This window comes from Lissotriton helveticus, chromosome 4_1 (genome assembly GCF_964261635.1).
Source record: "Lissotriton helveticus chromosome 4_1, aLisHel1.1, whole genome shotgun sequence".
Lineage (NCBI taxonomy): Eukaryota > Metazoa > Chordata > Amphibia > Caudata > Salamandridae > Lissotriton > Lissotriton helveticus.
This window is the reverse complement of record NC_136063.1, coordinates 203,073,836-203,101,297: the sequence shown is the minus strand read 5'-3', so window position 1 is coordinate 203,101,297 and position 27,462 is coordinate 203,073,836. Positions and strand designations below refer to the sequence as shown.

At 43.7% G+C, this 27,462-nt stretch overlaps 1 protein-coding gene across 15 annotated transcripts in view; it reads right to left on the bottom strand.

The window, feature by feature from the left end:
* The window catches only part of PTK2 (protein tyrosine kinase 2), an 858,662-nt gene that overhangs the window by 367,015 nt on the left and 464,185 nt on the right, over positions 1–27,462 (bottom strand). For all 15 annotated transcript variants that reach the window (XM_078686693.1, XM_078686689.1, XM_078686690.1 and 12 more), the window contains 3 exons: positions 23,875–23,929; positions 6,104–6,244; positions 5,654–5,731 (listed from right to left, as the gene is read on the bottom strand). In XM_078686693.1, coding sequence (XP_078542819.1) covers positions 5,654–5,731; positions 6,104–6,244; positions 23,875–23,929 — 274 coding nt within the window. The remainder of the gene's footprint in view (positions 1–5,653; positions 5,732–6,103; positions 6,245–23,874; positions 23,930–27,462) is intronic.

The following is a 27,462-nucleotide window of genomic DNA, read 5'->3' as shown; positions in this document are numbered from 1 at the left end:
ATTTGAAAGCAGAACGACGAATTAAATCCAACCATTTTACAGTGTAGCCATGAATAAGTGAAGGGATACATTTAGCTGCTGTAACAGATGGAATTGCGATAATGTCAGGGGAATATAAGCGGTTATAAAGCAGATGCATGGCATGCATTAATAAATGTGCTCTTATTTTCAGATGTACAAAACGGATTTTTTGCATGGCGTCCTCACAACTCACACCCCAAATATTTATATTTTGCATTCTATCCTGTATCGTATCACCAATACACGAGGTAACTTATCCTGCAATATTCCTGCTGAGTACAAGCTCCACAGATTTTCTGTTGCTAACAAATAATTTGTTCTTAAATTTTAGGCTCTGAAAGAAGTTAAGGTGTGCTGCAAACCTAGAGCTGTGCGATCCATTACATTAGTATAATCAGCAAACTGAAATACTTTCATACAGAGTGTACCCAGACTGGGAGCATTGGCACTTGCTTTCAAAATTTTAAATACTATATCAGCTGTGTAAAGGGTGAATAACAGAGGTGTGAGAAAGCGATCCTGTTTTTCTATGCCATTTGTCGAAATACTCTTAGAACGGTGGCCGCTTTTAACTAGCTAAACATGGTACTATGTATTTCAATACAAAGATTGGATAGCTTTCTGAAATGAGGATGGAATACCCCAAATTGTGAATTTAGACCACATTATGACTCAGTGGAATTTATAGGTATTGTCTTAGCGTAACATGGCGGCAGCCATGTTGTAAACCACTGCTAACAAGTTGTGCCCATCTCTGATGTGTAAAGCCTCATCCTCATACCCAGCATTGTAGACGAGAATTCCTGAATAGCTTCAACAGCTGTGAAAAGTTTACATTTTTCAATCAGTGTAATGGTCAAGTGTGTACTATCACACAATTTTAGTTTATGCACCTGTTTAGCGCCTTTGTTTAGGTTTCGTCACACAATTACCATGGGAGCTGTGTGTAAAAAAGCAAACATTTCTATTCACACATCTGTGCTTTAGCTTTTATGCTCACTGGGTGTCAGCCAGCTCTATGATTCACAAAATATTTTTCTTCTGTTAATAAACATGTTCAGACTTACTCGGCATGCGCATAGATTTCTTTCACAACCTGATGGACTCCATCGAAAGTCAACCAATCATCAATGAAACAGATAAACTACAGTGTTGCTAGTAGCATTATAAATCAACATTGATAGTGCTTAGGTGATAGCTAAATTACTGCTATTTACTCTGAACCCCATTTGATGGAGAGGAGGTAAGTTTACTTCATTGGCTTATTTCTCAAGCGGATACATGCATTCTAACGAGTCTTAACCTCCAACAGGGCTATCACTCTTTAACTGTGTACTAAACTGTGGTCGCTTTTAATGTAAACAGAATGAACAATAAATCCTCTCATACAGGGGTTAATGATGTGTGCTTCAAAGTATACAATGGAGATAACGATTTGGCCCAACAAATAAAATAGACTATCAGAAATCCCATTAGAGCCTGGGACACCATCAATTCTAGAAGATTTAATCAGTCCTTTACCGCTACAGTTATAATGGAATGTTCTGGAATAAAGAGTCTCAGCTGGCAGTGCCATCAACATTTAACATATTTATATGTTCCCCCCACAACTTCCCCAGAATGTAGCGTCCTACAGGTGGCTCCTGGATCGCCGTTTAATTAATGAATGACCAGAATCTCTTTGGGCAGCCATCTTTACAAATATGAAGTATGGTTTCTCACTGTCTTTGAAATACTCCCCTTATGTGCCCACTATAATGATTTATAGTTTTTGCTTAATGTTTTAATCCTAGACAGTGAGACCAGTGTGTCTGGCAATTTCCTAAGCACCCTTGTTTTTTGTTAACAGATCCTATTTGGCGTATGATGCGTGCATTTAACCCTTTTGCTCATACATTGCTTCTTTTGAAGTTTCACATCTAGATAAAGGCCAAACTTCATTTATAAGAATGTATTAAACCAAATTCGGCAACCTGTTATACCTTTAGGGAGGATCGTTACTCACAGTTTTAAAAGCTAACAAGCCATTTGGTCATTTCGTAAGAAGCTAGCCTAGCTTTGTCGTGCACTCGCAAAATCTCCAGACTGGATGTGCTTAACCTTATGAATGAATGTAAGGCACCCTATATTTCTAATTCTTTATACCTCGGAGTAAACCTAAGGATGCAAAATGATCACTGTTGTATTCTATGAATTATATAAAACACTGAAAAGTAGTCAAAGGCAGACACAAATGTATAGTCCAACACCACTTTCCTAAAGGAACAATAAACGTTGATAGGAACACTCATCCCATCTCCCATTTAAAGTTTTAAGACTTAACAAATGGAGTGGTGTTAATTCCCTTTTAAGTCTCTGCGCCAAGAAATGTATTTTAGGCAAGGTTGAGATTAAAATCACCAGTTAACATAAGGCAAACATTGTTCTGGCCATTAGACAGCGAATATAAAGTATGTCTCAGCTCTTGTGCATTTTTGACTGTTTTGAATGTTTTTACAATCATAACATCACTGAGAAGAGTAAAAAAAAAAACATTCCACCATTTTTTGTACAGTCTACATACGTTGTACATACTTGCAGAAACATCCACTTGTGCTTTGAGGAACCCCTCTGACTCCTGAGAGACTTGCCGTCTCCATCCATTATAGATCTCAGTTGTACTACCCTTCTCCGGTTGACGAACAATAGGGTTACAGCGTAGAGGGGTGGAATTTCCAAGAGAAACACTGCCATGCACTCTGATGTTCTAGTTGATTTCCGGGAGCCACTCGAGGCCAAAATGTTCTCTCCTTGGAACCTCACTAAGTGAAATTTCTATGGGCAACCTCTCGCAGTGTAGACAACTCTCTCGTCCTCCATAAACAGCATCACCCCCCTCACCCACTGAGTCAATGAGGGGGGGCTTGGGGTGTGCCATCCCTCAGCAATTTTTCTCTTCGCTAGGACAAAAACCAGGGAGCTGTTTCCTCGGAAGGTCCATTTCTCCCAGGAGGCCTTGTATGAGAAATTTGGGGGTGTAGGCAACCTGTTCCCCTGGAATTGAGGGCAGTTTCAATGTGACCGTCCACCAATATGGTTGAATATGTGGAAAGTCCCATACTGTATGGAAAATAGTGCCCTCCCCCTCTCCACACCGTAAACACATAGGGGACTTCACCCTGCCCATATTGAACAGCATTTGCCTATGATAATAAACCCTCTGGAGAACCTACAGTTGTATGAGTCTTAAGCTCTTTTTTATAGTCACCTTCCTGGGGTGCATCAGGGCCGCCTCCCAGTCCATGTCCTTCATTGGGCCCAGGTCGTCCTCCCATTTATCCCTAAGAGCCCGCAGTTTGTCGGGTCTATTATTTATGAGTGTACGATGTATGCTGGAGATGGCCCTGAATGTCATTTACTCAGAGAGCATTCTACTCTCCACAAGGCTGCATTCTAACACCTGTTCCCAGTCCACTCCTATGGCATGTAGTGCATGTCTAACTTGTAGGTATCTGAGGAATTGTGCGCCTCGTAATTGTATCTCTTACAGAAGATCTAGGACGGATTTCAAACCCTCCCTTCCCGCAAGGTCCCCGAGAGTTGAGATGCCTAAGCGGTCCCAGGGCTTCAGGTCGGGAAGCTGTCTAAGATCTTGCTGCCAACAGAGGAGTTGTCCGAGTAAACCTTCCTTCCCACCCAACGAAGGCTGTTGCTTAATCCCATGCCTTGATAGAGGCCTTTGTTGGACCAGGTAGTGCGGATCTGGCGTGTCTTTCGTAAATTTAGAGTATATGCGACTTATTTTCCATCAAGTGTCACTTCAGTCTAGCAGCCGGGTCATCTCTAGGGGTGGAGCACCATTCATTCATGGCTTGCAGTTGAGCTGCCCAGTAGTATGCCCTAAGGTCTGGCAGTGAAATACCACCATTGTATACTGATCTGCATTAAGTGTGCAGAGCAATGCGGGGGGCGCCCCATCTCACAAGAGGGTACACACTGCTGTCTCCACCCTTGCGAAGAATGTCTCCAGCATGGGCCAAGGGGAATGCTGAAGTATATACAAGAATTTGGAAACTGCTATCATTTAAAAAAAGGCTGCCCTAACCATAATCGAGAGGCACAGACGTCTCCAGCGGTCCATGTCTTTCCGGGCTCTTCAGTATACCACCTCCAAATTTCCTTTGAGGAACAGTGCACGCTCACGTGTTATTTTGATTCCCATGTAGCGAAAGATCTCCGTCATGACCACCCCACCTCAGGACTACCAGCAAGGCTATCGCTCGTTCAGCGAGATATAACAATATGTCATCTGAGTATAATGATACTTTTAAATATTTGTTTGTTACTTCCGGGAAACTCACTATGTCCACCCAAATTCTCCGCTACATCGCCAGCGGCTACAGACATAGTGCAAATAGTATTGGCAACAAGGGGCACCCTGCTGCATCCCCCTTCCCAATAGGAACTCTCTTTAAATCCACTCGTTGACTCTCACCCGTGCCACTGGGTGGCTCTATAGGAGTCATATCCAGCTACAGTACTTCGGGCCAAACCCTAGTCTCTCTGCAGGACCTAAATGTTATACTGTCAACTGATGGAGTTGAAGGCCTTCTCCACATCCACCACGAACAAGACCAGGGGCTACTGCATGGCACTGATGTGATCTAGTCAGCAATAGAGTTTCAGCAGGCTCTGCCAGGTATGAAACCAGTCTGGTCTCCGTGCACCAGTGTGGGGATGACCTGCACCAAGCAGAGCGCCAGTACTTTTGCCAGGAGTTTGACCTCTTTGTTTAAAAGGGAGATTGGTCGGTAGGATGTAGGCCTTTGAGTTTTTCCTGGCTTGGGAAGTACTACAATGGTTGCCTGTCGTAGATCCGAGAGGAGGACTCCCCTTCGGCAGCATTGCCAGTATATGAGGCTCCATTATTGAAAAATTTACTTTTACAGATCTCCACCGGTAGGACATTGGAGCCCTTTTGCATTCTTGGACTCCTCTTTAGCTGAGAGATGCAGATAAATATTGAACTAAAACAGGGTGCCAATGTCTCCAATCCCTTCAAAAGTTAACCGGACTACATCTACTTTCGACAAAAAGGAATATCAAAGAGCTTTAATGAACAATTGAGGTAGACATATATACACTCAACCCTCCGTTTGTCCAACCTTTTAAGCTGACCCACAGAGCATCTCCTTAAAAAACAATACCCCAGTAAAGGAGCCATTTTACTGACCGGGGTTTCATTGGTACAACATAGCTCATATTTCGAAATCAAATTAGTGTCTCTTTATCTTTAAAAACTAAAGGTAAAACTGCTACGTTTCAAGAAATTAGACAGATGCAGTGAGTCGAAAGCACTTTACTGGGTTCAATAATACCTGAAATAACTGTTAGGTAAAGTCGTGCTTTGTGTCTCAGTGCTAGCCAGTTGCAATCTTCAGTCTTACAAGTAGTCAGGACATACATAAATACAAACATACATACAAACACGGTCTAAGGGGCTACAGCTGAACAGAGAAAAGATGGACATTTTGTAAAGTTACCCTTAATCTCAAAAGAAGAATCAAAGATAACCTGTTAATTGTGCCTGAGAACACCCACTGGAAAGTTTAACCAAATTAAGTTAGAGATTGAGCACCGCAAAGATACTTACATTTGAACCTTTGTCTGTCAGGTAACTAATTCCTTCTTCTGGGCCAATGGCCAGCTCGACAGAGATAATCCAACTGGACTGTGTATGTGAAGGTAAAGATAAAGAGCAGGAGACAAAAACAATGTCTTGTTAGCAGAAGGGCATAAACAGCATCTTCTGTGCTTTCGTTCTAAGTGGATTTTTGAAAATGCTTGCCTTGCTAATGAAACAGTATACTACTCCCTCAACACTTTGATTTATCAACATAATCACTAGCTTTTTGAGTATTTATTTTCAGCTCAGTCGATGCTAGTATTTGTTTCTTTTATTTATTTTTAAAAAAGCAGAAGCAAAAAACAACCAAAATCTCTTACAAAATAACTAAGGACCCAAAATCTCTTACAGAACAACAAAACTGAAAAGCACAACTTGTTTAGCTATACGCGCTGTTTAATTGAGTTTTATACTTACACCCAGAGCACATTTGAAGCATTCCTTGTCAAATCTGTAAACCGGAGACAGGATCTCAAAAAATTTCAAAATACTTTCTTCCCGATTTAGGTTGGCAAATTGTCGAAACGTCTGCTGGATTAATTTCCTTAGTGTTTTTGCCTACAAAACAACAATAGTTAAAAACTGTTGAATACCAAATTAACTGAAAAGGTAACGCTTCTTTGGTATATAAAAACACTCTGATGGAAGTTAATGGCTTGACGTATTATTGCAGAAATACTGAATAACAGACAATATGGGTGAGATCTGCTCAGTATGCAAACCCTTGTCAAAACCATGGTGTGATAATTATTAGTTTATTAGTGTGTAGTATACGATAGTCCCCCCCGCCCCCAAACACATTAAGCAGATGAAAAGCTCCACTCCCACATGTAAGTATGTAATTGTAATGTGTAAATTAATTAAACCACCCAATAATTATTTTGGGAAAAAATCCATTACAAAATGTGCAACAGCATTTCATTCATAATCGATTTAAAATAGAATAGAATAATTTTGAGGATTTTTTTTGCAAATTAAGAGGAAATTATGTTCATAAACTCAGAATATTGTACATAATAAGAAATAATACATAATATCGCTCTTCAATTTTAAACATATATTAGGTTTAGAGCAGGATCGAAGACACAACATACTCACTCTTGCCCATCTCTTATCACTACTATGCAGTGTATTGTTTTTACTATGTACAACAGATATAAGTGCAGCCCTGAGTAAGGCTCTGGAAATTATTATAAGAGATGCCTAGAACAAAAACACTATTATTAATGGTCATGTCAACATAGCTAGCGTCCTCCAGGGAATATCTTCAAGTGGAAGAATTCTAGAATGCTTTTAAAACAGATACTGACACAAAAACAACACCATATAACTGCCTTCTCCAGGATAAGTAGCACCAGTTTTCTCCTCACATAAAATGGTCAAGAAAACCTGGAGTCCTGGAAGATGAGGTTTGGTACATTGGCTCCAGGCTACTGACCATTGAGCGGAGCATCTCGCCTTGCCAAGAAAACAGGATTCGGGACTCTTAGGCGTCTCCAACGAGTAGTTGGTGAGCTACCAATAGCTCTCCAGCTACATGTGAGTAGCTCTCCTGTGTGCAGCTTATAATATAGACGCTTTTGCTTGGTTGAATTATTTTTTGTATACCAGAATTAAAAAACATATATTTGATATGAAAGTGTTTATATTTTTAGAATTTACAAGCCGATGTTTGGGGAATTTCTTTTACATTTCTAAAATCAATTTAAAGCTATTATTTGAATTGAATAGATGCATTACTCACATTAGTACCCTGGTGCCAGGAGGATTGCAGCTATGATCGTTATGTATTACCCATGTAGTTGCATTCTGTTATAATCTGCTAAACTTGAGGTGCATTCTGTGCACATCTCCATTGTTCCCTGCTTTGCTCAGCCAGTGTGAGATGTCATGGAATGGTGGTGAGTGACTGGAGGCTGGTTGGCAGTTAGTTAGAGTGGGCTGAGCAGACAGGATGATGCTCCTGGTGGAGTACTTGCTATGTAACCTGTAATCTAACCTATACGCTCTTCAATAAACCTACAACATGTTATTCTACACAAGCCAGCTACCTGACTCCTGCTTACCAAGAGGGTAACATTTGCAACACTTTCAAAATTGATAGTGCTTTTAGAAATGTACTGCTGCCAACCCCGCCTAATGCGCTGATGTTATCACTGTTGACGATCCTGGATGGGGTGGTCGCTATCAAATCACAAACATTAGTAGCTCGGTATGATTTTCATGTAACCTAAGTAGCTCTTATTACAGGAAAGGTTGGAGAACCCCCCCTGAGAAACACCACTTAGGTAAAGAGCTATTGCTGGAATGGATCCTGCGGTGATATACGCCCATCTCGAGAACCCCACCCTCAATCTTTGGTCCTCTAAAACAGGATTTTCTAAATGTTTCGCTTACACTTGGTCCCTATTTCCTGCCTATATGCTTAGGTGCTGCTGAACATCTGCTAAGTTAATTAGAGGATCTCCTTGCCTTATAGTTTTGTTTTATATTCTTTGCTTGAAAAGGCAGGCTGCCCGAAACCTCCAAAATAAAATTTTGCAGTTTTATATACAGAATGCAGGTACGCTGGGAAAAACGCCCTGGTCTGTTTGTTAACTGGCATATCTTGCAGGTATTATTAAGTACTCAGTCCTTCAGTATGTACAAGCAAGAGGTATCCAATGTTTACCTCAGACAAACTCAGTATTTGTGTGTTTTAGTCTGAAACTATCTTATATGTTGACTCAGAAACCCTCACGCCATGATCTGTTAACATTTCAACTGAATTACACATTTCTTTTAATAACCAGTTATGACCTGAAATTTCCATTTGAAACTTCTCTAAGGCGATCATGAAACTTCACTGGCTGATCTGGCCCAGACTGTGGCTGCATGGCAACCTTCTGCCAACCCACAAGTGGGGAAATACTGTCTTAGACAATATGCACTCTGCTCTACCTACACAATTAGAACTGATGCCACACTGGGCCCAAAGAAGAAGACGCTCTAAGCTATAACCAATAATAATGTGCCACCCGCATTGGGCGGTATGTTTAAATTGCACCCCAAGCCGCAGTACTTGCTATTAAAGTCCACTCTAAGGGCAAAGCGAAGAGGAAGGATAAGACACGAGTTGCTTAGTCCCTCTGATGCCCAATGCCCTAGTCCTGCCTGAAGATTAAAACACAGGCCACATAAGGTCAGATCACTGTATCACGTGACGGAACGTATGGTATGGTATACTGTGGAATCTAAAGTTCAGCAGACTCTTAATTTCAACCATTTTCCAGTTTAGTTCAAAACCCTTTCGTCAAGTCAGCTTGCTTTTCTTTTTTTACTTTAATTAGTTGTAAGAAAACACATGATCTCGTCAAAGCAGCATCTCTGACCTTAATGGAATCGTGTATAAATTGGCTCATCGTTTGTAAGTGTTTCTTCTAATGCACCTTCCATCCTATTGACTTACTGGCTGCACCAGCTCTTGAATTAATGAACTATAACCCTGCATGCACTCGAGGGCTAATGTCTACTGCTGATGGTGGCGGGACCATCTCTTACAAACGAAAATTCAATGGGATGCGGCTGTTAAAATGTAAACCTTGATTATTTGTAGAGAAGAACTAACTACCCTGGGCTATTTACAGTATTCAATGCTTCTTCAAAAGACCCTCTTTCTTTTAGCTGAACCAACATTATTTTTTTTAAATAAGTGGAAAGGCTACACTTTTTTTCAATAAGTATATTAAACAGAAATGCAAGCTGAAATACTAATTGCCGATTGATAAAGGGTTAATCTAGAACTCATGGTCTAAATTGTCAATTAGGGCCATGTGTCAGTCTGGGATGGGGCTAACAATTTGGCTATCTATAGAAACGTACAGCCAACTGTAGCACATTGTGTGCGGTGGCCATCAATATAATCGGACCAAACTGAAGGCAACTACTACTGCCTGGTGTGAGTAGTTTAATTTTGATAATTACCAAAGTTAAAGGGGTCATCAAGTAAAGAATGTCTCAATCGGTCTCGAAACCCAAGCAGACATCAAACACTAAAAGCACATCCTAGAATTCCTACTCCTGGTAAATGCTGGTGGTACCGGAGCGGCTAAATAGACCTGTTGTGTATGGCTTCCGAAAGAAACGTTTAATGTGAACAAGCGGGCCATATCTGTTGCAAGCAGGGCCAGGTTATTTGGGGGAGGAATATACAACAAAATATTACACATGGGAAAAATGAGAGTAACATGACGGTATTCACCTCCCCGTTCTAAGCGACATCATGGACAAGTCAAACCTCACTCGTTGTCTGGTTGAGGTCACTCAGAATCCACCAGGGAATAACATCCCAGTTATTTGCCGTTATCCATCTATAAAGCTGCATGTACATTTTCCATTCGAAACCTCTATAGTGAATATCAGACTCTAAATCTGGCTATTCATTGCAATAACAGTGGGAAACAAAAACTGCTGCCCACTGTTTCCAAGTCATAAAGTAATTTCAGGCAGCTATGACGGGGCTCTCCTAGAGCCTCAGAGAGCAGCACTGGCTCTAATACAGCTTAAAGAGAAGAGGATGAGGGAGAGAGTGAAAGTGTTGACTTGGTTTTGCTGATGATGACGATGAACAATAGTTACTTACCTGTAATCTGTGGTTCTCCAGTATTGGTGTCTTTCATAGATTCACATGCCATAATCATTCCCCGTCGTCAGAGTGGGAGGACTCCCACTCCGACGACGGGGAATGATTCAGGCATGTGAATCTATGAAAGACACCCCAATACTGGAGAACTGGAGATCCCTGGCATGGGTGGTGGGGACGGGTGTCGGTCCTACTTTGTTGGTCACCAAGTAGAGCCCCACGGTGAACTTCTCTTCCTGTAGATCACAATTTCGGCCCTGTAAGAGTTTAGCGTCAGCAAGTTGGTTTTCATCCAGCAGGGTACAGGGCATCTTGTCTGTGCGGGAGAGAATGAGCTGTATGTCATCGGCGTAGCAGAGGACGCTGATGTTGTGAGAGCTGATGATGCAAGCTAGAGGTATGATGTATGTGTTTAAGGGGGTGGCGCAGGGAGGATCCTTGCGGAACTCCACTGAATAGGTCAAGGGCGTCCAGCATGAATGGTGAGAGGCTAACTGACTTGGCCCTTCCAGTCAGAAAGGAGCAGATCCATGGCATGCTGCGCCCGCACCAGTTTTGCCAGGTTAACAAGAGCCAACAAGCAAGCAATAGATACGGCGTGAACCTCTGCAGGACTATCACACTACCTGCCTTCGGAGATCAGTCACAGAGCCAGCAGCTCAACGGAAATGTGTGATGAGGTAAACACAAATGAGTGAAATCCTCCCTCTGTGAAAGGCACAGGGGCTCATTGCAACTGACAATACTAAAACAGACTACCTTATACTCTAACGCTGATCTCTCCTGACAGTCATTTCTAAACCTTATAGCGCAGGAAGCTGGGCTTCTCAGAAGCAGGGGCAATATGTTATAACTTGATATAACGCAACGACTCAACCTCGAAGGGGCATCTCAGCACTTGGATAGCAGATCAATAAGAATCAACCAATACAAAAGCCAGGTCTTAAGAGGTCTTTTAAGCCTGAAAACTCGGTGCATGCCCTAATATGAAAAGGATCGACCACCGTATTTTAGACTTCGAGTAAGTAGTGGGTGGAGGAGAAGCTGGTTACTTGGTCTGAGGTTTCTTTGGGGAAGATAGGGGACTTGTTTATTCTGCAGATATCTCAGTCCTTTGCCTGACCTGGCTTTAAAGGTCAGACGGAGTAGTTTAAAAATTGCTCTTTTCTTTACAGGCAGCCAGTGAAGTACCCTTAGCAGGACTGTGTGCCCGGTGGCTGTTTATTAACCATTCAGGCAGCAGTATTTTGCACCACCTGTAATTTCGATACAAGGGATTAGTTGAATGCTGCGAGTAGCGCATTTCAATTATCCCGACAACTGAATATCAGCACCTGGACTAAGGTCTTCCGGGAGGACACCGAAAGCCACTGGAATACCTTCTTAAGGAGGCACATTACCCCAAAGAACGTGCCACAGGTAGCTATCACCTGCTCTTTCATCGATAGTTTGTTGCGTATCAAAATACCTAGATTTCTTGCTGTATTTTTAGGAAAGGGAGCAAGGCCGAGCTCAATGGGCCACCAATCAGTTGTCCAAAGGGACGGTGCCTTTCCAAACAACGAAATCCAGTTCAACTGAAGGCAGTTTAGGGACATCCATGTAGCAATGTTTCTCATGCATGTAGTAAAATGTATTTTGACATTCTCTATCTGTGTTCCAGGGGCGAAGACCGGTTGTGTGTCTTCCACATATTAAAGCGTTTCAAAGCCAAAGGACTTAACCAGCTGAGCTAAGGTAGATGTAGATATTAAAGAGTGTGGGGCTCAGGGTAGAGCACTGAGGCACTCCCTTTCCCAGGGACAGAGTCTTGGATTGGAAAGGACCTAGTATAATTTTTTGGAGTCCTGTCCTGAGAGAAAGTCAGTTAGCCAATTCAATGCCGTGCCATGAATTCCCATCTCGTGCAGATGCTGAATCAGGATGGGATGAGACATGGTATCGAATGCCGAAGACAGGTCAGGAAGAACCAGCATCGCAGTTGTACTTGCCTCCATGGAAAGGCTGAGCGAGTCAACTACCGGGTGGTTTCTGTGCTATGAGTGGGACGAAAGCCCGATTGAGAGGAGTCCACCATATGATGCGTCTCTAAATAAGAGGAAAGTTGGCTATTGACATGAGATTGCAACAACTTGCTAATGAAGGGCAAGAGACAAATAGGACCGAAGTTTGGCAGGCCCATAGGATTGGCCGATGGTTTTTAGGTTTTGACTAGCGATGCATGCGTACGAAGTACGCATGCGCTAGCAAAATCTAATGATATCCTCTAATCCTCTATGTGGGGTCGGGTATCTGCCCCCTCCTCCCATTGGCTAGCTCCATAAATGGAGGCTAGCCATTGGGAGCCGAATCTGTCCGTCAAAGGCCGGACCAGATTCGGGGGCGTTCCCGAGATTTTTTCCCTTCTCCGCCTCTGCGATGTCGTCATCGCGGCGGTGGGCGGAGTTACGTTTTTTTTTTAATTCGTTTGTTTTCCCCATTACGCGGCCGACTGCCGCCGGAGGAAGTCGAGGTGAGTGCCTATCTTGCCGTTCTTTCCCCCCTCCCGCCTACCGTGTGCCTCCCCGTAACACCCTCCCGCTGTCCGTGTGTCTGCCCGCCCCCTCCCGCTGTCCCCGTTCCCGCCGCCCCCCCTCCCGCTGTCCGTGCTTTTCAAGCGTCAAGTCGACAAACGGGGTCTGAAACGTTAGTGGGGTGTGAGAGAAATCCTTTATTAGGCAACTGAACTACAGTTTTCCCTCTGACATTTAGCACGATTGTTATGCCGAATAAGCAAAAATGATCCAATTGCGTGACGCCAGCACCTAAAACACGATGACTTGTGTAGGGAAACGAGACAATCCGTTTGCGGTAACTTGACGAGCTTACTGTGCCTCCGGGATTTTCTTTTCACGCACATTAAACTCGCACCGTTTCCATGTGCCTGTTACATAAACTCTTATCTGTCAGTATCCTCTGCTGAAGGCTTAAGACTCCCAGTCCCACGCGCCCCCCCCCCTCCCCGTACATGCTTCTCCTCTGTCATTTCAAACTCCTCGTTCCCTATTCCGCCCCTTTTCTTCTGGACCGTCTCCCGATTTAAGACTGCATCCCTCTCTGCTCTCTTTCCCTCCCTCTCTGCTCTCTTCCCCTCCCTCATATATTCTCGATCGCGGTGGTAACATGTCTTTCACTGGGACCAAGCTTAAACTATTGTGTGTCAATGCTTGATTTTGTTTTCTGTATATGGAATGTTTCCGGATGGCATAATTTGAATGTTTCCGGCAAACATCTTGGGCTTTATCCACTTTACTGAGTCACTTGAGGCTTCCTTCAAAACATGCATACTCCACCCACTGCCCCAGGGAAAATGTGCCTCCGGGATTTTCTTTTCACGCACATTAAACTCGCACCGTTTCCATGTGCCTGTTACATAAACTCTTATCTGTCAGTATCCTCTGCTGAAGGCTTAAGACTCCCAGTCCCACGCGCCCCCCCGCCCCCTCCCCGTACATGCTTCTCCTCTGTCATTTCAAACTCCTCCTTCCCTATTCTGCCCCTTTTCTTCTGGACCGTCTCCCGATTTAAGACTGCATCCCTCTCTGCTCTCTTTCCCTTCCTCTCTTCCCCTCCCTCATATATTCTCGATCGCGGTGATAACATGTCTTTCACTGGGACCACGCTTAAACTATTGTGTGTCAATGCTTGATTTTTTTTTTTCTGTATATGGAATGTTTCCGGATGGCATAATTTGAATGTTTCCGGCAAACATCTTGGGCTTCATCCACTTTACTGAGTCACTTGAGGCTTCCTTCAAAACATGCATACTCCACCCACTGCCCCAGGGAAAATGGTGGTAATTATTTTGTTTACTAAATGACACTGACGTATTTAAAAAAAAAAAGGCTCACATCAGTTAGACGCTGCCGAAAAGAATTATTATGAAATAAGACGGGTATGAAGCCTTCTGTACTTAAATTTAAAATAAATGAATAATGTGAGTTGGATGTATCCATGCAGCGACTGTAAAATGAACACTTCATTTCCCTCTCCCTATTAGAGCTCTAACTGTGGTTGGATTAATGTGGGCGATTTATATTTAAGGCTCCAGCTTCAACACTGAAGCCATGGGAGAACTTAATGGCCGTAAACACTTAATGTTTGTGCAATATATGGCCACACTGTTGTCTTTTCTTACAAGAAGGCGAATAGAGACATTTAAACACAGTGATGTCAAGAACGTTGTTCCACAGCCCAGCAGGAAATTAGCTTGTCTCAAAGTTGAGCGTGCAACCTTTAAGGTCACAGGTTAAAATCCTTTTGAAGTCAATTCATGTTTGCAAAGTATAAGAAGTGAGTGCATGTAATGGGGTAGTAGAAGTTGTGTGTTTTTTCGGCATGAGGGGTTGATCGGATAATTGATTAATGTCCCCTCTCCCCCCTACCCCCCCCCGCTCCTATGACTATATGAAAGGAATCGGTAACGAGAGCAATTAATAAATAAAAATCAGTTGCTCTCTCGGCCTATTGGGTTTGACTAAAGGTTTCATAATCAATACGCTACTTACTTTAGGCTTTCACAATGTGCTTCAACAGGATTTTCAAAAAACAGTCCCTGCCTTCAGACTCTGAAATAGAGGATTTCACAAGCAATAAGCTTCTGCCTACTGGCTTTATCAAGGTGTTCTCCACTGGCTATGTGCATTGACAACAGTTGTTTATATGACAGCAGGCAATTACAGAGTTAGTATTTACAATTCTTAAACGCTACTCGCGCACAAGGGCTAGAAGCACAGGTCTTAGTTACCAGACAGCTGGGCTAGTATGCATAAGGACAAGGGTGCACAAAGGGTGACTTGTGCAAGACAACAGACAATTTTAGGGCACAGTTTTTAAAAAGTTTTGGAAAAAGGCATAGTACCCAGTGTGTCGTGGGCCCTAGTGCAAGGAAGGAATGGACCCCGCTGGCAGCAGCTTCAACGGTGAAAGATGGGGTTAATCAGGGTTGAATGCACCCTTTCCCCCCACCCACCCTCCATTCCAGGTGCCACTGCACCTGGTACACAATTGGAAGCTACGTCCTTGGCTTTGGATAAAGGCCACCTTTTTTCCCACCGTGTCTGGAGACAAACTTTCCGTGGCCGCAGGATCTGGCACCGTCCAATGCATCGCAAAATATTTGCACTTATAAGAACATTGGGTGCTGCTCGCTGTCAGCTGGAGAGTCACACAAACAAGACCCCAGGGGTTCATCTTTTATTTCCCTGCACACTAAACTCACTAAGGAGCTGTTTGCTTCCCTGCCCCCTGGCTGTGCTTGCTTACCTGCCCCCTGGCTGTGCTTGCTTCCCTGCCCCCTCGCTGTGCTTGCTCTCCTGAGTGTGTGTGTGTGTGGCTTTGGGTGGGTGTGTGTGGCTTTGGGTGGGTGTGTGTGGCTTTGGGTGGGTGTGTGTGGCTTTGGGTGGGTGGGTGTGTGTGGCTTTGGGTGGGTGTGTGTGGCTCTGGGTGGGTGTGTGGCTCTGGGTGGATGTGTGTGGCTCTGGGTGGATGTGTGTGGCTCTGGGTGGATGTGTGTGGCTCTGGGTGGATGTGTGTGGCTCTGGGTGGATGTGTGTGGCTCTGGGTGGATGTGTGGGGCTCTGGGTGGATGTGTGGGGCTCTGGGTGGATGTGTGTGGCTCTGGGTGGATGTGTGTGGCTCTGGGTGGATGTGTGTGGCTCTGGGTGGGTGTGTGTGGCTCTGGGTGGGTGTGTGTGGCTCTGGGTGGGTGTGTGTGGCTCTGGGTGGGTGTGTGTGGCTCTGGGTGTGTGTGGCTCTGGGTGGGTGTGGCTCTGGGTGGGTGTGTGTGGCTCTGGGTGTGTGTGTGTGTGGCTCTGGGTGGGTGTGTGTGTGTGTGGCTCTGGGTGGGTGTGTGTGTGTGGCTCTGGGTGGGTGTGTGTGTGTGTGTGTGTGGCTCTGGGTGGGTGTGTGTGTGTGTGGCTCTGGGTGGGTGTGGGTGTGTGTGGCTCTGGGTGTGTGTGTGTGTGGCTCTGGGTGTGTGTGTGTGGCTCTGGGTGTGTGTGTGGCTCTGGGTGTGTGTGTGGCTCTGGGTGTGTGTGTGGCTCTGGGTGTGTGTGTGTGGCTCTGGGTGTGTGTGTGGCTCTGGGTGTGTGTGTGGCTCTGGGTGTGTGTGTGTGTGGCTCTGGGTGTGTGTGTGTGTGGCTCTGGGTGTGTGTGTGTGTGGCTCTGGGTGTGTGTGTGTGGCTCTGGGTGTGTGTGTGTGGCTCTGGGTGTGTGTGTGTGGCTCTGGGTGTGTGTGTGTGGCTCTGGGTGTGTGTGTGTGGCTCTGTGTGTGTGTGTGTGTGGCTCTGGGTGGGTGTGTGTGTGTGGCTCTGGGTGTGTGTGTGGCTCTGGGTGTGTGTGTGTGGCTCTGGGTGTGTGTGTGTGGCTCTGGGTGTGTGTGTGTGGCTCTGGGTGTGTGTGTGTGTGTGGCTCTGGGTGTGTGGCTCTGGGTGGGTGTGTGTGGCTCTGGGTGTGGGTGTGTGTGGCTCTGGGTGGGTGTGTGTGTGGCTCTGGGTGGGTGTGTGTGTGTGGCTCTGGGTGTGTGTGTGGCTCTGGGTGTGTGTGTGGCTCTGGGTGTGTGTGTGTGGCTCTGGGTGTGTGTGTGTGTGGCTCTGGGTGTGTGTGTGTGTGGCTCTGGGTGTGTGTGTGTGTGGCTCTGGGTGTGTGTGTGTGTGGCTCTGGGTGCGTGTGTGTGTGGCTCTGGGTGCGTGTGTGTGGCTCTGGGTGCGTGTGTGTGGCTCTGGGTGCGTGTGTGTGGCTCTGGGTGTGTGTGTGTGGCTCTGGGTGTGTGTGTGTGTGTGGCTCTGGGTGTGTGTGTGTGTGTGTGTGGCTCTGGGTGTGTGTGTGTGTGTGTGTGTGGCTCTGGGTGTGTGTGTGTGTGTGGCTCTGGGTGTGTGTGTGGCTCTGTGTGTGTGTGGCTCTGTGTGTGTGTGGCTCTGTGTGTGTGTGTGTGTGTGTGTGGCTCTGTGTGTGTGTGGCTCTGGGTGGGTGTGTGTGTGTGGCTCTGGGTGTGTGTTTGTGGCTCTGTGTGTGTGTGTGTGGCTCTGGGTGGGTGTGTGTGTGTGTGGCTCTGGGTGTGTGTGTGTGTGTGTGTGGCTCTGGGTGTGTGTGTGGCTCTGGGTGTGTGGCTGGCTGAGTGTGTGTGGGTGGGGCTCTGTTGGTGTGTGTGGCTCTGGGTGTGTGGCTGTGTGTGTGTGGGTGGGGCTCTGTTGGTGTGTGTGGGTCTGTGTGTATGTGGTGGTCTGTGTGTTTTTGTGTGGCATTTGCCAGAGATTAAACTATTGGCATTGTAAATGACAATGCCATTTATTTATCTGTTTTCAAAACCAACACATAAATAAAAATTTTGTCATTTACAATGCCAATAGCTTAAACGTTTCAAAAGGCAAAACCATTGCATTGTAAATGCTTGTTTAAAATAGGTGTAACAAAGGCAGCTTTCCAATCCTTAGGCACCGTGGCTGATGGCAAAGATAGGCTACATAGAGATGTAACCAAGGGTGCAAGAGAAGTGGATAGCATGGCTGTGATATGATGGAGACAAAGATCTGCTGGAGAGCCAGATTTTGTTATAACTAAGAGATCCACTACTTGAGTATATGTGATCAATTCAAATCTTTCTAATATAGCCTGGGAGTTATTACCTGAAAAATTATTGAGTTCTGAGAATATTAGCACCAACGTGTTATTATGAAAATTGTGATAGATATTATCTATTTTTGTTTCATAGTGCAAAACCAGGGAGTCACAGAGTGTTTGGGAAGCTATTGTTGCTGAAATGCAGGCAAGAGGTTTAGATTTCTCCTTTAAGAATTAAAAAAAACTTTTTTGCACATGTTCCTGCTTGGTCAATTCTGCCCATAGTAAAGAGTCTTCCGCCTGATTAAATTTTTTTTGCTTGGTAAGCTCCTAGCGCTTTTTTTTATTGGTGTCTATGGGGGGGGGGGGCGCCTTTCGAAGACCTCCATATACGTTCTTATTTCTTACAATTTTATTTGTCAATTTTTAATTCTGCCGTGTACCAAGGGGCATTGGGTCTGGACAAGTTAGTCGTATTAGTTTTGTAGGAGACGACTATGTCAAGAGCCCCAGAAAAGGACTCTGAGAACTCATCTCACGCCGCATTGCTGTCCGGTATATTTCCCAAATCTGGGGATTTAAATACAGCTTGAAAGCTGGCTGAAGATAGCTGCTTCCAGGATCTTGTTCTAACCTTTTTTCCCGTTTGAGATTTTGTAGGGGAATATTTAAAAGAGATATTATATTTGATTAAATAGTGATCTGTCCAGGTGAGAGCTTCAGGTTCGTCGATATGTATATACTGGGAATTGTAGAATAGGAGGTCTAAAGTGTGGCCGGCAGAGTGCGTAGGGCCAGTTTTTGTCAAATGGAGATCGAGCATTTTAAGGTTAGACAACAAGTTAGAAGCATCTGGATCGGATGCTAGCTCAGCATGATGATTAAAATCTCCAATTAGAAGGAAATTAGGCGAGGATAACGCATAGGGAGCCATTAATTCTGTTAACTTAAGACTGAAGTATGTCTTAGGGCCCGGGTGACAGTATACTATAGCTCCTTTCCAACTCTCCACCGTGGGGAAATTCACGTGCCAAGAAACTAACAGCTGAAACTCTACCAGCACTGGAAACCCAACCTCTGTGATGGGGAATTACTTGAAGTCCTCAGTGCTTGCATTTGATGTATATCAGAGTAATAAAGGGACAAAATCTCGTTGAAGTACTAGTAGAAAAAAATAAGAATTAGAAATAACGTGCACTAAATCACTGAAACACAGATTCATTCATTCATATTCTCTCGCTCTCATTCTCTCTATCTGCACTCGTCACAACGACACCCCTGGCTGAAATGCAGCAAGGTTCCTTCGCACACATACTCCCAGCACAGGCAGCAGCAAGTATATATCACACGCACACACCTCCTTCCCCTAGGGTAAACAGAATTGTAAAGCCAAAAACCGGAATATTTCACAAAAATAGAAGGACTACTATTTTACACAGATCGAAAACATCACCACAGAATTAGAGAAGAGACAGTGAGAACATAAATAAAATGCACATTTTAAAGACAGTATCATGCCTCTTCATTAAATTGCTTTCTTGTAGCAGCGGTCAACTATCCTTTCTATGAAAAACATAAAAAGGCACCTGCCACCGTTTTCAGTTGACCCTCTCAGAAAACCTGGACACGAGGTAAATTTCCCAGAATCTGCTGGGACAGTTGGTGAAAAACGTGGACTGTCCCAGCAAATCCAAGATGCCTGGTCACCCTACTTCTCCTTCACTGGAAGCTTGTCTCATACACCGAGCACAGGCACAACACTAACAGCTAACACTGCAAGGTTCCCTTACATGGCACGGGAGGCACTGTAAGCCACCGACACACATGCCAACATTCAGCACATGCACCCACACAAGAGACCGGAGGGCCAGCGCACACGCTCTCCTTCCCTAAACAGGTCTAGAATCATCGAGGTTAAATTCTATGCCCTGTCATCGCCCCGTAACCAGGCAGCAGCAATGAAATCTGCAGACCTAATGAATGCTGCCTCTTCTCACAGTGCAAACGACCAACCTGGGTGTGTGGCTGCTGTGGGAGCAAGGAAGGTGGGCTCTAGGTGCCAAACCACTCAGACGTCTGTGCTAGTTACCCCTTGTATGTGGAAAAAGTGTGCATGACCTTTGGTGCTGGGTGACTGCACATCCTTTCCCCGCACAAAGCCAAAACCTTTTAAAACAACAACCCAATTTTTAGAAAGTCAAACATGTGCTACCTGCCTAGCTTTAATGGACACGAGTTGGAAGTTTTTAAATGTAACTAAAGCATCGTATCGTAGCAAATTGTTGTTTACAGACAGCACATTTTCTATTGAGATGCCACCAAAGTTGCACAGTCATACAGTTTTACTGATAAAACAATATTGCACACAAATTATAATGTGTGCAAATCGTGTTTCAGTTAATATTTATCATTTGTGCATCACCAAGTAAATGGTCTTGATTTGTTTTGATCCTATTAAAATCTTTTTTTCCCATCACACTCCAGATTTTTTTCCTTTCCTCTCTGCTGAATCTGTGCAGTTCATTTACAGGCATTCATATTTTGTTGTGTATTCCCCCAAAAAATGACATCCTGCAGCCTTTTCTTTCACACACCCTGTACCAGAGCAAGATTGTCGCATAATTCTCTTTTACTCGTCTTTCTCGGACGGCCCAAACAAAAAAAAAACATATGCCGTAATTTATTAGAAGACACAGCCTGATATTCAACCTCTGTCTCTGAAGTGCAGCCAATGTGACACGATAAATACAGAATTTAAAGGCATCTTTATTTATTGCTTGCATTTTCGCGACCCACCAAAAACAGGCAACCTTCAGTTTGGGAAACACTGCTCTAAATTGAGGGGAGAGGCCTGCAGAAATAGTCTAGGATTAGGTGTGCAATGCACTGTCACTGTCCAAAGCAGGAGTCATTAAAAAAACGTGGCCTCGTGCTGTTGGGTAACAAGGGCACATATCTGCCCCAAAGGCTCCCTTCATGTAAGGCCCCCCTTCTCCCAACTGGCGGCAGCAACCCTGGGCAAAGTTCTTTCCCTCACTTCAGTTAGACCAGGGCTCTTCAAAGTCGGTCCTGGAGGGCCGGATCCATGCCAGATTTTTAAGATAACTACATTTATTGCTAGACAAAGGGAGACCTCTTCAGCCTGCATACAGGAGGATCAATGCACCATGCATTTAACCCCTTCGATGCTGATGACGAGCTCAGCTCGTCATGAGGTACACCTCTTGTACGCTCATGACGAGCTGAGCTCGTCATGAACCGCGGCTTTTTAAAAAAGTCAGCGCACAGCGGGAAAATGCGCCGCACGCATGCGGTTAATCTGCTCTTCACTGTGGCTCACAAACATTTAGAAGTCCATGTAGAATACAAACCTACAGGGTACAAGCCTTTCCGACTAAAACAATATTAATACAATATTTCACTTTCCTCACTGCAGCCACAACTAGAAAGGGATGGTTTTAAGGGCATTCCTACATTTCTATTGCTAAGTTCCTTGTTAAGGATGTTAGTCGAACATATGTTTGTATAAGTAAGATGCTTACAACATTAAGAAAAAGTTAAGAAATGGAAAATGTTCATTGACAAGATTAATACTTGTTTATTTAAAGTGAAATCTAATCTTGCTTTACACATTTAAGTGCAAAGTAATGCTTAGTGTTAATGAATAAATAGCAATGCAAATCAAATAGTTAAATAGTTTTTAATTAAAATATTTTGCCTGCCTTTTTAAAACCAGCACTATTTTGTGATTGCTGCATTATTAATGAAAACTGATAGATTACTTGAGCTGCAAGGTCAGAAGAGGAATGTGGATCCATTCCATCGGTTTAATGAACCTTCAAGACAGTGATGAAGGAAAGTCTCTGGACAATTCACAAACAATTCTCCAAAACTTCACTGGCTGCGTTCTACTCATATGCGATGGGCACCCAAGCAGGCTCCCATTCCAGTAAAACGTGGCAGTATTTTTCCAGCACAAAATGAAAGAAAGGGCCAATACAGCAATGTGCTCAGGGGTTGCTGTTTAAAGGTGTGCCGGCTTTGCCACCTATTAATGCTAGATATATGTTTCTGCTCCTATGCTCTACGAGCCTGTAATGTATGATATATAAATGCCAGAAGGGCCACTTATCACAATGAAAGAAAATTCTTAATACAGCACCTATAAGTTTTTTTTTATTTCAAAGTATTTTATTAAGAATTTTTACACATACATTTTAATTATCGCTCTTCACGGGGCAGCAACCACAGCTGGGCGTACCTGCTTGCGGTACAAGTTACAGTATACATGATCGGATGCACCCCTTACTTATGTCCTACAATATCGGCCTTACTTACAACTGTTGCAGACAAAACATTGCACTGCTGTCTATGAGAGAATACAATGAAGATACCTCGTTGGTAAACTGATTGCTGGCTGCATTCATCCTCTACCAGAAATAAAGTGCTAATTCTTCAGCTGCCCAGAAAAGGTTATTTACCTCTAATAATAGTTTTGAGCTTGAAGCGATCCTACACTGACACGCTGTGTGTTATCCCACCATCTAGTGGCCGGGTCTGGAAAATCACTCTGCGACCTGTAAATAATACATTTGGTAACCGATAGTAGGCTTAGAGTGAATCATGACAACGTCAAATGCCACCTTCCGCATCAAAGTGCTTTTTTGTTGAGCCTGTGCCATTCGCAAACCCTATCAAAGATTGATAGTCGCTCTGTTTTGATAGATCATTTCTATAAAATATAACATCTTTTATAATATATTAATTATTCTCATTTTTAGAAGCTTTTCTAGTGCTCTAATACCTTGGAGTCTAGCTAGCGCTATGTAGAACTCTCAAATAAATAATTAAAATAAAGACTCGTACTAGTTTCCAGGCTTTTAAAAAGATTTTTTTTTACTTCCTAGCACCTTGTAGTAAGACTCAAGGCAGCCTTTTTGCAGCATGGGTCACATCTGTATACATCCAAAAACTCGAATGAATCACAGTCACATGGATTTAAATTCCAGTGCATGATGTGCTGTGACTGGTTTAAGGCACAGGTTGCATAGCACTTGACACAATAGCTCCCGTTTCTTCAACACGCGTGCTGGGACTGGTGCTGTGAGGCCTTGCACTATTCAATGCAACTAGACAACAACTAATTTAACTGTGTTGGTAATTATGTCTGGTGAGGTTTAAGCAGCCAACGTTACACACAATTACGCAAGGTGTGTCCTTCTCTACCCCTTCTTTTCCACCAATGTAGGATAACGCAGTGACTTCCTTCAACTGGCAAGATACTCAGGCTCTTATTCACAGGACAATCACTGTTTAGTCGAAGCCTTTCACACTGTTGAACATGCATTGAAAGGCAATATGTTTACGACTAAAATGTACAGAGAGATCAATGAAATCTATACCACACAAAGGCATCTGATAATCAATTTGTGCTAATAATTAACACATGACACCTATTTCACACAAAATATATTTAAATTGGAACTCTACTGAATATGGGCACCTGATGCATACTTTTTTCTTGCACAAGCGTAAACATTTTTTTTTTAATTAAGTAAATTGTAAATGTGATCTGTTATCTATCAGGGCAGCACACAAACACCTGTAAATTGTAGAAAGCTGCAATCTACCTCTAAAAATGTTAATTTTCTGCCATCTACCTCTAAAAATGTTAATTTTCTGCCATCTACCTGTAAAAATGTTAATTTTCTGCCATCTACCTGTAAAAATGTTAATTTTCTAATTTAGCAGAGGAGATTAAGTTTACTACAAAAAAGGTAACACCTTTACAAAGTAATCCAATATGAATGCACGTGCGGCATGATTGTTATGTACAAACTAAATGTCTCTCATCATTACATTTGTGGAACAGCCTGGCGCATAATATATTGCTTGCTTTTTTTGGTGGACGAAAAATATTTCTGGGCAACACATTTTCCATCAATTCACATGACAGCGATGAGAATACCTTGACAGAATCCAGTAAGCTCTTCGGGAAAAACCTCTTCAACCCTACGTCTTTCCTGAAACACAGAAATAACATGTAAGAAACCTCAAAGTGCCACACAAGTTGTCATACAAGTAACGGAATAAAGGCTCATATTACCCATTCCAAATAGCGAAGAATCTTAGAGGGATATTTACATCCATATCATTAATTGATTTGTTTTAAATAGCGCAGAAAATCAACAGGAATGACACTGCATTGAGATATATCGACCACATATGAACGAGGACACATGTCAGGGCCTTCTCAACATGAAACGTGCAGACAATCCCCATGAGTAAAGTACACTGTAGTAGAAGAATGCATTTTAGACTATCTGCTTTATGGACCCTCTGCCCTAAATCTCACTACATGAGTCTCACTCATTGTAAGCTCTATTATAATTAGGGCTCCTGCTTTTATGGTATTTCTATTTTTAACGTTTCCGTCTATATTTATCCATATTTAATTGTTGGCCAACTTATTGGTATTTCTCCTTATTTATTTTCTGGTTTGCGAATAAATGAAGTAAAAAATCGTACATTTATACAATTATTTAACTGATAAACATGCACTCGTACTTTGATGCCCGTCACAGTATAGCAAATTCAGCAGCCAATATAGCAAAACACTATAACCGCAGGTAAATATTAGCAATTTACTACAAATTTACTTAAACTGCCCTTATGTTCGCTGATGATACCCTTCTGGTGTCAAGATCGTCAGGGGGTATACAGCGTACATTGGAGGCATTTTGTTCTTTCTGCTGTCTAAGAGATTTGGAGATAAATAGCTCCAAAACAAAGTTCATGGTCTGTAATAATAAATCGGCTAATTGCCCCAGCCCACATATGGAAGGAATGGTGCTGGAACAAGTATCCACTTTTGAGTACCTGGGTGTCATACTGAACCACAAAATGGATTGGGGGACACATAAGGCCCGGGCCAATTTAAAGCTGGCCCAATCATCGGGCGGTATCCTAAAGATCTTCAATGATACCTCACTGAAATTGCTCAGCCAGCCCCTCGAGATCTACAAGGCTCAGGCAAGAGGGGGCAGCTTTACGGCGTAGAGTTATGGGGCCATACTAGTGTTGCCCCCCTTACGCTTACGGAAAACAGCTTCATCAGGCGCTTGCTTCGCTTGCCCGTGAGCTCCCCCCTGATCCCGCTGCGGCAGGATCTGGGTTTGGTACCCTTACAGGATATTGTAGCCAACCGTCCTCTCCTGTACTGGAGACGCCTGTGGGCGACCCCGGAGCTGTCGTCCTATAGGGAGGACTTGAGAGACATTTTACAAAGGGGTTCCTCGGGGAAAATACCTTGGCTGACTTACATCAAACATCTCTGCCATTCCATAGGCAGAGGTGATCTGTGGTCGTCCCCCCAAGACACTTGCCCATCGCTCCCCAAAAAATTATTGAATGCGGCGCTAAGGAGCCACCGATTAGAGTTCTTAACATGTAATTCCACCTTGGGTAGGTTGACTGAAACTTTTCTGAATATTAAGGCCCACCCTCACTTTGAAGCCTTCCTGGACGATATCCAACCTTCCTTGGCCAAGAAACTGTACATCCAGTTTAGACACGGCTCATTGCCACTGAGGGCTGTAACACATAAATGGCGGAACGCCCTCCCAACGGCGAGCTCCTGCCCGGGGTGTTTGAACGGTAGAGAGATAGATCTGCACGTTTTGCTCTTCTGCCCTTCCTATGCCAGGGCTAGGGAGAAATGGATTCTGCAGCTGTGTAGGGCTAGGGGCTTTAGGGACTACCGGGAGGTTTTCAGGATTCTTAAATAGGACACTTCCCCCCTGATAGCGTTTGCCACAGCTAGATTCCTCCAGTCTATGTGGTACACAAGATGTGCAATATTAAAGTTGGAAGCCTGCATCCTGCACTAAGGGCTATCTTTAGGGGAATGTTGTAACCTACTGCAATCTATTATATCATAGGAAATGCTTACATATCGCTGTTCTTGTGTTTTAATTGATGTTTTAACCTTGGGAGGAACGGACTATATGAAATCTCCTCCGATTATTCTTAAAATTTGTATTATCAGTTTTTATTGTCATTTTATGTGTGTATCTGTGTTTGGCTTTTTCATGGTATGTTTACCGAAATAAAGCTCTCTGACTGACTGACTTAAACTAATGCCTGTATTTAAAGATGTCTTGACTTGTTTTGAACTCCTCATGCTGTCTATCTGTTCATCTGTTGTATTGGAATTCACAGCAGGCAGCATGGAAAGTCCTTCATTAGAAGCACAACTTTCAGTATTTTTCAGCTTTTAAAAATAAAAACAGACGGGAAACATTTCTTTCTGTCTGTATTTATCTGTAAAAATCAGTAAAAACAGAAAACTAAGTTTTATTTACAATGGATTGCCCTTCTGCAAGAGCAAGTCTCACTACATGAGTCTCACTCAGTGTAAGCTCTGTTATAATGGACTGGGAGTGCTAACCACCAGTGTCTGCCTTTTAAGACAGATAAGAGTCTCTAAGCTGGCTACATGTGAACATGTATGCCCATGTGTGCGAGTGGAGTCTGTGAGACTACTGTCTAGGTCAGCCCAGTACCTGTGTAACGTAGCTTGTCCCAGAACAAACCCTTCAGAGACTTGTGCTGACCTGGTGTAGGCCTTATATGTGTATGGGCATTGGCAGTGTGAGCAGGTACACCTGTAGTGATAACTGAAGTGTGTTTGCTTCTATGTATTATGGACTATGGGGAAAATCAGCAGCAAACTACAGTTTCAGTATTGTGAGGCCTAGAGACTAGTGTTACAATTTAAAATGAACCCCGTGTGCAGATTCAATGAGACTGTTGTCGTATCGGAGTTCCTTCTGGAGCTTGAGGGTTCTAATCCTCATGGAAGCCAAACCTAAACCTCACGGAAGCCAAACTGGAAGAGGAGTATTGATGTGACAGCACTGTCAGTATGTGCCTTACTTGAAGATATTAACCTTTGCTGCAATCACTCGGATGACAGCAGCTATTTTGTGACATCATTATTACCGACATCATTATTACTGAAACAGAATATAATGAAAAGATGTTGTAGGAAGGTGGAATCTGACTATATGGTTACCCCAACTTTTTTTCCCTGTGTTTTGCTGGTTTTCGACTTAGTTGGCCTGGGACCCTGCTATTCAGGGCCCCAGACTATCTGCTTTCTCTATAAAATGGACTCCATGTACTTTAGGTACATACCAGATTGGTTACTGGGTCACCCTTGTGAGCCCCTGTATAGTGTACCATAGGTACCCAGGGCATAGGTGCACCCTAGGCCTACCAGGGGCTGCAGCATGTATTGTGCCACCCCTGGTTTGCCTACCAAACTGACACCACAGGTCTCTTCACACAGCCTGGGTAAGGTGGTGTAATCACCCCTTACTTAGGCATAGTATACCTATATCTATCTTTACATATAAACACATATACAACCCTGGAGGCAGAGTGCTTGTTTTTATGTGAGAGGGTGCCCTAGCATGAGCTGAGCCCCTCTGCAGCTTTCGGAACCATCTTCTTATAGCTTTTCTATGATGTAGCCATACCATATACTCTTAAG